The sequence below is a fragment of the Rhinopithecus bieti genome, unplaced genomic scaffold, assembly GCF_001698545.2.
Source record: "Rhinopithecus bieti isolate Rb0 unplaced genomic scaffold, ASM169854v2 scaffold_2350, whole genome shotgun sequence".
Classification (NCBI taxonomy): Eukaryota; Metazoa; Chordata; class Mammalia; order Primates; family Cercopithecidae; genus Rhinopithecus; species Rhinopithecus bieti.
Window position 1 is genome coordinate 2,487,120 of NW_016803902.1, and position 13,983 is coordinate 2,501,102.

General features: G+C 44.2%; 1 protein-coding gene across 2 annotated transcripts in view; it reads left to right on the forward strand.

Annotated features, from left to right (window-relative positions):
* SLC6A5 (solute carrier family 6 member 5) overlaps nt 1-13,681 on the forward strand; it is a 54,642-nt gene extending 40,961 nt beyond the window's left edge. For both annotated transcript variants that reach the window (XM_017858395.1, XM_017858403.1), the window contains 3 exons: nt 6,164-6,264; nt 10,902-11,069; nt 13,330-13,681. In XM_017858395.1, coding sequence (XP_017713884.1) covers nt 6,164-6,264; nt 10,902-11,069; nt 13,330-13,485 — 425 coding nt within the window. In that variant the 3' untranslated portion in view covers nt 13,486-13,681. The remainder of the gene's footprint in view (nt 1-6,163; nt 6,265-10,901; nt 11,070-13,329) is intronic.
* The last annotated feature ends 302 nt before the right edge of the window (nt 13,682-13,983 follow it).

Here is a 13,983-nt window from a genome sequence, read left to right on the forward strand (position 1 = left end):
TATATATGGAGAGAGAGAGAGAGAGAGAGAGAGACACTATAGCAAATATTAGGAAGGCGAACATTTCCAGTTCAGATTATCTAAAGGTACTTCAGAGCTCAAAAGAGACAGCAACATATTCTAAGCCAAAAGGAAGTGAAAGACATTATTTGGAATGCAGGATATGCTTGAGGGACAAATGTACCATCTGGAGCCCAAAGGAAGAGGGGTCTAGGCCAGAGGGGTCTGCAGAGCTCTGCAGGTATCCCCGTTACGAGCATCTTATTTTTAAAGTAATTGTTAGCCTCCACCCAACAGGTGCTTAACAGTGTCTTGCTTTTCTGGAAAGCTCATTAAAATAAAGGGGGTGGAGTAAGAATCCAGATGGAAAAAAGAAACCTCCTGTGTAAACATCCTGGTACTCACTCCAGAAACAGGATGATACTTGCAGTCAATTTTGAACATTGGTAGAAGGGGAATTTATTTCAGACTAGAGACCACATCCCCACTGCAGGGAGAGTTTAGTTCCTGGCAAGAGAGGTGGGCAGGCATGCCAGTTGTCCTGATGAGATCAGAGACCAAGCTGCCAGCACTTTTGGCTGATAAGAGAGCCTGGATCCTGCAGTGATGGTGTGATTGAAGACCTGCTGTCGGAGTTAGGGTGAGGCTTCAAAGTGCTTTCTAGCTGAGTAGAGAATGGTAGAAACCCAGTGAAATCCACCACAGGGAATCATAACTTTGTGCCCAGAAACCAAAGACCTTGCCAGGAGAGGCAAGAAGAAGAAGCCTCCAAGGTCCTTCTTTGGCAACTCAGCCCCTCATGGGTCCACATGTAAGCTGAGGTCACCAGATGATCTGTTGGCAAAGTCAGGAAAGCTCTTTATTTGCAGCACTGGCCCAAGTGCAAGTAACTATCTCAAATACATCTTCTGTTACCTGTACCCTAACTGCTGATTGCCACAAAGGGCACATTTGCACAGTTCTTCCCTATAGAAAAGGGCTGTTCAGGATGGTTTAAAACATCATTAAAATAGGAACCTCTTAATATTTCTGTTTTTTGGAATCAAATAGCTTCTCCCCCACCCCCATACAAATCCAGTCATAGGTTTCTTAGTTCTGAAGGAAAAAATAAATCCTGAGTGCTTTAGTCCCTGGGCTATGTTAATTTTCCTTGGGACCACCCAGGGAATCCCCTGGTTTCTAAGTAAGAGTGCTGGTGTTGGGTTTGCCTCCAGAATCAGGTTGAATCTGTGCTGGGCTCAGGTTGAACCTGACTTCTGCAGTGTCAGATGTGGCTGTACGCCTCTGATTAGGATCTGGATGGAATTCTAAGAAGTGAATCTCAGGAAGAAAAATAAGCTAACATGACTGTTGGAGGTTAAAAAAAAAAACAAACCTGCACAAATCTGTAATTTATATCCCAGAAGACAGTGTATTCTTCATTGAGATCATGAGGCCTCAAACCAGTGCAGAGTTCATTTAAAATAGTAGAACATAAACCTGTGAAGGGTTAAAATGAACCTGACTCACCTGGTGTACTACCTTCCTAGCCAGAATTTTTAAAAGTCAGTGAATTGAAGAGATTTGTGTTTTCTTCTTGTTTCTAATAATCTCTAGATTCTAGAGGATATCATCCAAACATTTGAAATATGGCAGGTACAATTTTCAATTGTATTAGATTGAAACAGTTGTTTGACGTTCTCAAGTCAACATGCCTCAATGGCCAATAGCTGGCTTCGAGGTATCCAGGTTTAAAAGTGTAACTCCCTGAGTTGTGTGTAGAAGTGGTCCCTTCAGCAGACTTTTATCTAAGTAGAGTCATTTTGAAAAAATGATTTGCATTTTTCTGGAGCCAGTACAGTGGTCTTTTGGCTGGAGGAACAATGTGATTGAACAGCCACCACCTGTGCTCAGAGAGGAACCACACCTGGCCACCCAGGAGGGAAAGCAGCCCCCATGAACAATATGCAGACCAAGGGCACGGGTGTGGTTTAGAGAGGCAAAAGCCACAAAGGTGCATGGGGAAAAGTGACTGACTGGTTGAAGCAAGTCCTTGACATCTCAGTTCAGGATCTTTTGGTTGTATGCAGTTTGTCACGGACTGATTTCTAAGCCTCATATCTGAGTCCAAAATAATAGCCACAGGTTCACCACCTTTTGTTTCCCCTGCTGTTTTCTACTAATTCAGACTCATTTTTGAGAAGCAGCTGCTCAGAGCCCTTTTGGGGCCTGACTACTTGCCCTCTTACCCTTCCAGGCTCGGGGTCATGCAGCAGGCAAGTCCCTCTTGCCCATGCTCAAGGCTCCATGAACAATTCCTTTATCATGAGTTAGGCCTTGAAGGCAAGATGGAGGTGGATTAGGGGAAAGGAGAAAGCAGGCAGAGGAAGCCATATAAACAGAGGCCTAAGATGAAAATAGCTGTTAACTCAGTGAAGAACTCAGGTGGGGACTTGAATGTGGGCCAAGGCCTGGGTGCCGTGAGCAAGGCAGAGGCTGGAGGAACTGGAGAGCTTGACTCAGGAATGGGCACGGTGCAGGAGGGTTGCATGAGGGGGGAAATGCCTTTCCAGGCTCCAAACTGGCCCTGGAACCCAAGCCTTTTCACTCTTGGTCCCAGGACTGCTTCTCTTCATTAAGTTGTCTCTTGCTGCAAACCTAGCACCCATGATCCACCCCTTCCTACAACCTGGGGTCCAGATCTTTATTCTCTCTTAGGGGGCTTGAGCACTTTTACCATGATACCCTCCTCTTATAGGAGGCTGCTTATGTGTATTCCTTAGGTCTAACCTTGAGCCCTATCATAACAGTGTCCCCAGTCAAGCCACATGCCACCATCTCTTGGGGGTGGTTTCATGAAGGGGAACAACATGGCAACAGGATTGATGCTAATAATAGAAATTTCTAGAATCTCTTTTTTTTTGTTTTTAGAAAAAGAACTGAGGCCTGCTGTTGGCGCTTTATATATATTTTTCAGGGCCTCAGCTTTGACTTCTATTTATTTTATTCTCTCCCCTCACACTCAGAGGGCCTAGTGTTCAGAGGCCACTCATTTGAAGGTGTGTGATAAAAATGAAAGGAGACTAACAAATCCAAAGGTGATCAGGTCAGCTGCTCAAAGCATGCAGTTCTCACCTGTAGACCCAAGAAAGCAACCTGGAGTGTCCTTGCATCATGGATTGACCTCTCTGGAAAAGCCTTAAGAGCTCATTCGGCTCAGTCTCCCCAGTGAACAACAGCTTGGGCAGGGAGACTGTTTCACCTAAGGTCACACAGTGAGTCAGTAGCAGAACTGGGTATCAACTCTTGGACCTTAACTCCCAGTCCAGTGCTCTTTCCACTGTACCATGTTCGTGACTGACCGCTGTCAGACTTGCCTTAAAGTAGAGTGGGAAGCTCAGCTGCAACCTAAGGCATTTTAGAGTGAACTGGGAAAAGGTGCCTTGGATGAGTCCTCATACTGTTCCCAGCACAGGCTCCTCCACAGCAGTCCTGAGGCTTGGCGGCCCTCCATGATGGCTGTTGTCAGGGGGCCTGGAGACTCGCTGTCCTGAGGGGTGGCTGACATCCTCAGTCTGAGCTTGGTAGGAAGTAAAAGCAAATGTCAGGAGCGGAGGGCTGTGAAGGGTCTCAGGATCCATTATTTTGATAGTGGTGTTTGGGGTGGAGATTTTTGGGTTAATTTTAAGATTAAAGTATAATGTACATACATGATATATTTTTCATTTATGTATTTTCATTAGATAATGACAAATTATAATTGTATATATTTATGAGGTACAAAAGTGATGCTATGTGTTATACAATGTGAAACGATTGAATCAAGCTAATTGACATATCTATCACCTCAAATACTTACAATTTATTCCTCCTGTCTAACTGAAACACTGTATCCTTGACCAAGATCCACCCATTTTCCCCATTCCCCAACCTCTGGTTACTACCATTCTGCTGTCTCCTTCTATGTGTTCAATTTTTTTTTTGAGATTCCACACATAAGTGAGAACATGCAGAGTTTGTCTTTCTGTGCCTGGCTTATTTTACTTAGCATAATATCCTCCAAGTTCATCCATGTTATCACTCATGACATCATTTCCTCTCTTTTAAAAGGCTGAATGGTACGCCATTGTGTATGTACACCACATCTTTTTTATGCATTCATCATCAGTTGATGTACACTTACATTGATTCCATTGATGCTGCAATACACATGAGAGTGCAGGTATCTTTTAGACATACTGATGTCAAATCCTTTGGATATACACCCAGTAGTTGGATTGTTGGATCATATGGTAATGCAATTTTTAGTTCTCGGAGGAACATGCGTAATGTTTTCCATAGTGGCTGTACTAATTTACATTCCTACCAACAGTGTACTAGGGTTCCTTTTTCTCCACAAGAGTATGTATCTTGAGTGTACAGCTCAATGAATTTTCACCCCAATGTAACCAGAACCCAAATCAAGATATAGAACAGCAGGGCCATTCTTTCTTTCTTTTTTGAGACAGAGTTTCGCTCTGGCTGCCCAGGCTGGAGTGCAGTGGTGCGATCTTGGCTCACTGCAACCTCTGCCTCCCGAGTTCAAACGGTTCTCCTGCCTTGGGCTCCCAAGTAGCTGGGATTACAGGCATGCGCCACCATACCTAGCTAATTTTTTATATTTTTAGTAGAGATGGGTTGTCACCAGGTTGGCCAGGCTGGTCTTGAACTCCTGGCCTCAAGTGATCCACCCACCTTGGCCTCCCAGAGTGCTGGGATTACAGGCTAGAGCCACCATGCCTGGCCCAGTGGGGCCATTTTTTAAGGGTCTGAATTGAACTGTTCCATTCTGCAGAAGGAAAACTCCAGTCGCTTTTCTAGCCCAGCAAGAGACTGTCTTCTCACATCACATTTATCCTTCCCCACTTCCAAGTAGCAGAGAGCAGGCATTGAAAATACAGGACCAGGAGGGATAAGTGGGACTGAGATGGGGGTGGTGGGGGCACTGATCAGATGAGGGCAGATGAGGTGGTGGACAGGGAGGTGATGGCAGAAGGGGGAGAGGTGGCCAGTGAGGGCAGGAAGAGGAGCACCCAGAGACTGAATTCACCTGCTCTCGTGGAGCTCAGGGCAAAAGACCCAGAAATCCGAGGAGGCTGGGAAATCCTGAGAACAGGAGGAACAAGGGACCAAGGTCTAGAAAGAAGGCCTGAAAATGTGCAAGGAGTATTCTTGATGGGAGGAGTTGTTGGTAAGTCTCTCTTGACCTGCAGGTACCCACTTTTCAGGAAAATGATGGAGGCTGAAGGAATGATGAGTTTTTAAGCTGAGGCCATATTGAAGTCAGAGTTGCTGTCTATGAAGGAGCTTGAACTTGGAGACTGTACAGGTCCCTTCAACATCTCGGTCCCACAGTTCAGGGAAGGCCATACTTCTGATGAGGTTGGGAAAGAATGCAAGAAACTGCCCAATTCTAAAATATTTCTCAACGTCTTTTTCTTTTGAGGAGTGGTTTTAAAAACCTTCCTAAACCAAGAGGGTGCAGGGATGACGATTGTCTAGGGCCATGAGAGTAACCATCTCCTCTGTTTTTACTTTAGTGAGGTTGATGAATGACCAAGAAGACAGCAGTCCTTTGAGTTCCAACAAAGTGGGTGAAGGACACTTGGAATTTACGTTGATTTTTGTGTGCTATTATCATCTTGCATGGCGGAAAGATAAATGACTCATTGGAAGAGTGTCCTTGGGAGGGTGGAGGATAAAAGCCAGTGTGCAGTGATTTTCTCTCTAAATTCCAAGGCTTTCAGAATATACTCTGCTTATTGACCACAGTCTTCACCGATCTTGCCAGAGTTGTCACCAAGCACCTCAGAAAACAGCCGCATGTGTGAGATGTCAGGTTGTGGCAATGCTGAGAGCCTGGGCCAGGCTGGAACTGAGCTTTTTAGGTGTTACTGTGGGCTGACATTTTTGAACCTCATCACAGAGCATATTTAATATCTATTTAAGTGTCCAATTTGCCTTAATCTTCCTGGCAGTGTGTCATTTGTCTGATGGTTCCCTGCATAATAGGGGTCATGTTGATACCAGGCTGGGGCCAGCACTAGCCAATGGTGCTTGAGTGAGGGGCTCTAGTGCCTTCCTTGCCCCCATCTCACCCTCCTGCTACTGTGCCTTATACCTGTTTTTGCTTGTCTATTTGCAGGCTTGCAAAGATTCTGTGAGGATATAGAGATGATGATTGGATTCCAGCCCAACATCTTCTGGAAAGTCTGCTGGGCATTTGTAACCCCAACCATTTTAACTGTAAGGATTTTGCATGTTTTCTTGTGCAGATAGCACCTTGCATATGTATGTGGTGTTTTACGTTTGAACAGTGTGTGCCTGTGTGTGAGCCTGGGAGCTGGTATGTTGGGTGGTGGTCTTGTCTTTCAAATGAGAAAACTGAAGTTCAGAGAGTTTAAAAGACTTACCTAACGGTGCCTAGCAGGTCAGGTGCAGAGCTGGGACTCATGCACAGGTGTTTGGAGCACCCCTATGGCACATTTCCCATCATATCAGTCTGCTTTATCTACTAATAATGGATTACAATCACAGCCACGTTTTCCACGTGCTAACCACGTGGTAGGCTTTGTTCACAGTGCTTCCTATGTATAGCCTCATCTCTCCCTCACAGCAGCTCTTCAAGGGTGGCATTATAATTATCTCCACTTTACAGATCAGGAAACAAGCTCAGAGTTGATGTGACTTGCCTTGCATTGCACATCTAATAATTATCAACAGCTTGGATTTGAACTCAGGTGGTCTGACTCTAGAATTCATGCTTTTAATCATGGTTCAACACAGCTGCTCTACAACTAATATAGCATCAAACTTTTATGCTAATTTTTATTGCTTTTGAGAACTACCTTGTCATCTTCAAGTGGGATGATGACATTTTGGGATCATCTGACATTCACCTTCTTAAAGATCAGAGCCTTTCACGTTTCAGAAAATCTGCAGTTCAGGGACTTACATTCTCATTTTGTCACCTTTGTTATTGTGCTATAAGCTGCCAGCTTCGCCCCACTTTGCACTGCAAACACAGCAATTGACAGAGATATTTTCCCCTCCTCCTCTCTAGCTTATATAGGTGTAATTTTGGAAACGCTGGAGGATGTTGGCTGTAATTCCCAATGAATCCAGTAGGTGACACTAGAAACCAGATTAAGACCTTTGTTTTACTCTTACACATGTTACCAGTTTCGCTAAAGGAAGCAAGACAGGATGAAAGTATAATTGCAAAGGGAATGTATTTTTTTCTTTCTTCTTTCCTTCCCTCCCTCTCTCACCTTCCTTCATAAAATGAGTTTTAATCAAAACATCTCAATTTCTTTCTGAAAAGCTAGAAATGTAGACAGAAAAATCATTTAGCATTGATCTCCCTCTGCGTTGACACGAACGTGATACTGAGGCTGACATCTGTACCCATATTTTAGAGTATGCAATTTGTCTGAAAAGTCCCACCAGATTCGGGGCATGACAGTTGAAAAGGATAGGCTTTCTGTCTCTTGAATTCAGGACTGGAATGTATATGAAGAACTCAAATTTACCTAACCGGTGGGAAGAGAACATCTGCGAACAGACTCGCAGGCCTCCGGTGTTCCCATCTCCACTGCACTTGCCCTCTTCCCTGGATCCTACCACTCATGATTTATGCTTGGCTAAAATCAAAGTTAGAACCTGTTCTAGATTCTCTCTTGCTTTTCTTCCCACCCCAAAGATATTGTGCTTCAGAGGATTTTATTATACCCTGGAACAACATTTCACAAAGTAACAATCAGCGCTGCTGTTTGTTATGGTCTATGTGAGGCAGGCACTTTATAAGCATTGTTTCTAAAGCTTAGGACCACTTTGCCTGCTGGGTGATTCCTCTCTCATTTTACATATGTGTACACTGAGGCTTGGAGAGGTCAAGGAACTTGCCCAAGACCATTAGATTGGAGGTGACAAAGCCAAGAATTGAATCCAGGGCTGTCTAAGCTTTAAGCCAATACCTAAAATATATTAATTCTAAAAACCTAGTACTTTCATCTTTCATTAGAGTTTGTCCAGTTTGGATTAAAATAGTTCGAATCATTTTTGTGAGCAGAATGTCAGAGAAGAGGAATTTTAGGGACTTGCTGTTTTTTGAGAAAGTTCCTCAACTATGTTGTGCTTTACTTAGTTTCTAATATAAATCTTATGCCAGAAAGTTGTGGAGAGGTCCCAGAAAATATTCTGAACCAGATTCCCCTTCTGTGTTGGCTGGGAACTAGGGACAATGAGAAGGGGTCAATTCCATCATCATTGTCAACTGATGAATCTCCCTCCAGCACCTTCTTTGGCTGCCATCACAAAAAGGTCAGGATGTACCTGACTCAGTGGCTAAATTATGATCTCTCATGGCCAGTCCCAGCCAAGGACAGCATTTCATCAAAATTAACTTGGCAGAGGGAAATTCATGGCAAAGGACAAATTTGCACTGGTAAGTTTGATATGATATGTGTGCAACTGGAAATGAGTATCAGAGGACCAGGCCCAACACTTATTTTTTGCCATCTGCCCTTCTATAAAATGGATATTTGTGGTGTGCTGGAATAGGCTAAGATTATGGGTTTAAATTACTTTGGAGCCCCTAAAATGAAATTGATCATTTTTATATATACCTTCACGGATTTATAGAGCTATAAATATTCTCCATGCAATTATTGTATACAAAGTCAGATCATGTTACTGAGTTATGCGTGCACATAAGCAGATGTATTGCTATTTATATAGTAAATGAAATGGAGCAGCTTACCATAATTACATTAGACCATACTTCCAATACTCTGGTTAATAAAGCTTATAACTCTAGGGACAAATGTTTAAAAAGGGGCCTAGAGTAGACATCTCTTTCCATAGAAGATTCTTTTCCAACAGTTGTCTTCGGGCTCATGTTGCTTTGAATCAATATACTGAATTATTGTTGTACTGAAATAATCACTTGCCCCAGCTGCTTGGGCTTTGTGGTAATAATACAGATGCCTTACATCCATCTAGCACTTCACACTTTTCTAAAACACTTTCATACATTATCTTTCCTGGCAAAATTCCTTCCAATCACTTTTGGGCAGTTATTTTGTGGTTTAAGTTAGGAAGAGAGGGGTGGGGAGAGGAGGAGAGGACTTATATGGGTACATTATTCTAGACTGATGTTGCTATAGGCAGGCTGAATACAGGGAGCCATACACCGTTCAGGGAAATTTTCCCCCAAAGGCTTGAGTAGCGAAGTTAGAACCTTGGCTCCACCTTTTAAAGATGCCTCTATTTTTAGCACTTGAATTCCCTTCTTTCTCTTTAGCTGCACTGGCCGAGTCTTCAGAGGGTTCTCATGGCTGTTGCTAGCCCAAGTGTGCAGTGATAGGAGTTAATGGGCAGAAAACACATCATGACCCCTCTTAAAATCGAGGGCGGGGGGACTCATGAGTAAATACCAAACTATCATTTCCAGAAAACCCCTGTGTTGTATACACAGAGTGAGACATATCTATTTTATAGCAGGGAAGTCTGAGACATAAAGGTTCCTCAGCTAATCAGTGGTTGGGCCAAGATAAGCCTGCTGGTCTCTGGGCTCACGGCTCACCACTTGGTGATGACGCCTGTTCTCCTTGAGTCATTTAAGGGGAGCTGTGCATCCCTTCTGTTTGTCCCACAGCTTATCATAGGACTAAGCTTCTGGCTCAGTCACTGCCTGGGGACCAATCTGGGTGTCACTCAGCCAGCATTAGAGGCAGCTCCTAGATGTGGGCCATTAAGCAAAGTAGATTCAGTTTTTTAAAAGTAAAAAGATATAAACGTAATGGAATTCCCCTCCCCCTCCTTCCCTCCCTTTCCTTCCTCCCCAACCCTTCCTGCCCCTCCCCTCCCATCCCCTTCCCTTTTTCTTGAGACCCAGACTCGCCCAATTGCCCAGGCTGGGGTGCAGTGGCATAATCTTGGCTCACTGCAGCCTCTGGCTCCCATGTTCAAGCAATTCTTCTGCCTCAGCCTCCCGAGTAGCTGGGATTACAGGTGCCCGCCACCATGCCTGGCTAATTTTTATATTTTTAGTTGAGATGGGGTTTCACCATGTTGGCTAGGCTGGTCTCAAACTCCTGACCTCAGGTGATCCGCCACCTCAGCCTCCCTAAGTGTTGGGATTACAGGTGTGAGCCACTGCGCCTGGCCTGGGTTTCTTTCTTATAACAAAAGCTTGATTGTTACCCATTATAAAAAAATACAGGCTGGGTATGGTGGCTCACACCTGTAATCTCAGTGCTTTAGGAGGCTGAGGTGGGCAGATCACCTGAGGTCAGGAGTTTGACATCAGCCTGGCCAACATGGTGAAATCCCGTCTCTACTAAAAATACAAAAATTAGCCAGGCGTGGTGGCGCATGCCTGTAATCCCAGCTATTTGGGAGGCTGAGGCAGAAGAATTGCTTGAACCTGGGAGGCAGAGGTTGCAGTAACTGAGATTGCACCATTGCACTCCAGCCTGGGTGACAGAGTGAGACTCTGTCTCAAAAAAAAAAGAAAAGAAAGAAAATACAGACAACCCCTTAAAAACACCCACTATCATCCCCGCCCGCCTCTGCCCACTTGTCACCTTGGTATATATCCTTTAAACTTGTCTTCTCTGCCTGTCTGTATGTATACACGTGCACACATATTGCTCCGCTCCCAAGGTTTGGCAAATGCAGGGTCAGTAGCTCAGTACATGTCATTTCCGTCTCTTTGAAATTTAGTTTCTTCATTTGAAAAATGGATTAATAATACTACTCTTTCGTGGGTATAAAATATTAGAGACGAAAGCATCAAACTCATAACAGGGGTTTAATAGTGTTGAGTGCATGAATAATTCATGCCACCACCCTAACACATGTGTCACTTCTCTTTCCAGTTTATCCTTTGCTTCAGCTTTTACCAGTGGGAGCCCATGACCTATGGCTCTTACCGCTATCCTAACTGGTCCATGGTGCTTGGATGGCTAATGCTCGCCTGTTCCGTCATCTGGATCCCGATTATGTTTGTGATAAAAATGCATCTGGCCCCTGGAAGATTTATTGAGGTAATTCTGTCTACTTCTTTCCCTCCCAATTCCTCCCAAGGGAAAGCCCCTGAAAGCTCTGCACATTAAAAAACAAAAGATTCGGTAAACTTATTCAAGAGGGAGACTTGGTGATGAAGCGATTACAATTGCCACCGTTTCTATGAAACCCATTTTTATTATGTATGATTCCTCTAATGGAGGGGCTCAGCCAATCTGCAAGCAGAACTGTTATTATGCTAGTCCTCAGTGTGGTGACAGCTCTGGGGAATAAATGATCGAGGGTCTCCTCTTTCCTGGAGTTTCCTCCTCCTCTCCCCTCATCCACAGTTTAAATCTCAGTGTTTTGTTTTTAATCACACATCAGATTCCCCCTTCCCTGATGCTCCTCTCTGTCTAAGGCTTCTTCTTCCCAAACATCTATTAACATTAAACTTAAAATCACTACCCCCTCCTGTTGTGCCTCTGTTAGGGATGGTTGAGGGTCTCAGCTGATTAAAATGTCACTGTTCCCACAGAATGTAGTGAGAATTTCAGGACATGCTGGTATGAGGTGAGACTTGTCTTTCTTTGTCAATTGATCCCTTGCTGGACCCATTTCCCATCTCTAATGTGAAGAATCCCCACTGTCACTCCAGAGTGAATGGGACGGGGACTGCCTCTTGTGCCACCAGTGAAGTGTGGTCAGGCTTTTGTTATTTATGAGGAGTCACTTGCTCAGGTGTGCTAGGAATCATCCAGCCCTGCCTCGGTCTTGAGGATCCAGGAATCTGGCATTTTGGACTAGATCAGGGCTACTTAGGGTTTGCTCCAGCAACCAGCAGCATCCTTCTCACTTGAGAACTTGTTGGAAATGCACATGATCAGAATCCAGGCAGAAGACTCCTACTGAACCAGAGTCTTGGGGAAATGGGACCCTGGCATCTACAGTTTAACAAGCCCCCCCGGTAGCGAAGCATTGGACTAGACTCAGGTGATAGAAGGCAGAGAAGAACAGTTTGGGCTTTGCTGTTGGTCTGCTGGGTTGAAAAAGGAATGAAGAAGGAACAGACCTCTGGGGTATCCCATTGAGGCTCTGGAAGGGAGACAGAGGATGGGAATCAGGCATGTGGTACGTGCACAACACAAAAGTCCACTGGATGGGGGGGTAGCTTTTGTCTTCATTGGACTAATGGTGGAGACAGAATTAGCAAAAGGATGTATAGGAATCTTTTTACTGCAGCCACATTCCAGTTTCCAACCTCAGGAAATTCTGTTATTCCCTTGAGGTAAATGAGGTAAGTGACTGACCTCGTGGGCCTCCAGAGATGGTTCAATCCTGCCCCACATAAGCCTCCCCACCAACTGACCCAGAAATCTCCTTCCCTCTGAAAAGAACCTGGTTTAGCCTCTGCTACTTTTGTCTTAGGCTAAAATTCTCTAAACTGATTGAGTTGGCTATATAAATTTATTATGGTGGATTTGGGACACAAAGGTTGCAAACTGATGATTAAGGAGAGATTAAACCAATAGCTCTAAGTACCAGCTTCACTTTAAAAGGTAATAAACATATAATTGTTCCCTCTTATGTAGTCAGAAATATGTTTTCTTTCCTTTTTCTAGAAAATATTCCAGTCAAGTTATGTTTTCCATAAAAATTTCAGCTGAAGGATTAGAGACATTCCTATTATTTTTAGCTTGCCTGCAAGAACCCACACTGCTGAACCAAGTCAGAAGCGTGTATTTTGTCAACAGATAATTAAAATCTTTGCTCACTCTTGGCGATGTATCTTTGGGGTTGGATTTTTTTTTTTCCTCTGGTCATTTATATCCTTCTGGGAAATACGCTAAACAAAATCCAATTATTTAGATGTAGCAACCCGCTGTTGAGACTACAGAACGAAAGTAATCAAGCACATGTCTTTTGCAGACTGTGTTTGGCAGTGAAGAGAGAAGCTTGCGGATTCCCTTTATTTGGAGGGAAAAAATGTATAATTAAAATCTAGGCCCTTTATCCTCTATTAATCTTGTGCAAGGCAAACACAGAGCAATTGCAATATTGCTTGCAGGGTGATGTAAATAATTTCAAGTGAACCAAACTAAATGTCCTCTTGAATGTCTCTGGCCTAGTTAATTAATGAAGGCTGATCTTCCTAACTGCCTCTCTTGGTAGAGGGCCTCCTTGGCTCAAGCAAGGACTCTGGCCAAAGTGGTCATAAGCAGTTTGGGAATCAGTGGGTCATCTCTGGATGAGGAAGGTACATTACCTCTGTGACCATGTCTGTCTTTGGCTTCTTTGCAGAGGCTGAAGTTGGTGTGCTCGCCACAGCCGGACTGGGGCCCATTCTTAGCTCAACACCGCGGGGAGCGTTACAAGAACATGATCGACCCCTTGGGAACCTCTTCCCTGGGACTCAAACTGCCAGTGAAGGATCTGGAACTGGGCACTCAGTGCTAATCCAGTGGTGTGGGACGATCCAGACTTGATCCTTTTTTTCCTCTCTGCCTCCTCCTAATGTTTTCCATAGCTCTCCTCCCATCTTTCTTCATCTTTCTTCCTACATCTTGGCTCATATCCATATCTGAGAGTGATTATGTAGAAAAGCAGGCGTAATGTTGCATGCTGTAGTAAAGAGCTACACGGACCACCTGAAGTGCTGTTTGCCTGTGCCCATGGTGACTGTTTCTGGTCAGGTTTGTCCTCTGACCACACGTTTTACCCTACAGGGGAGGATCAGTTAGATGACCGCTGGTATGTATGCATGGTTTGGTCAATAGAGGTATCCACCGTGTGATGTCATGGGGGGTGCCAGCAAGGCATATATAGAATGACCGAATTACAAGACTTAATTTGGACTTGAACAGAACTGAGCAACGTAGTGATCTTGTTCAGACACACAAAGTTCAAGACAGGTTTTTTTTTTTTCCCAGAGAGTCAGCAGTGGTCAGAAAATGT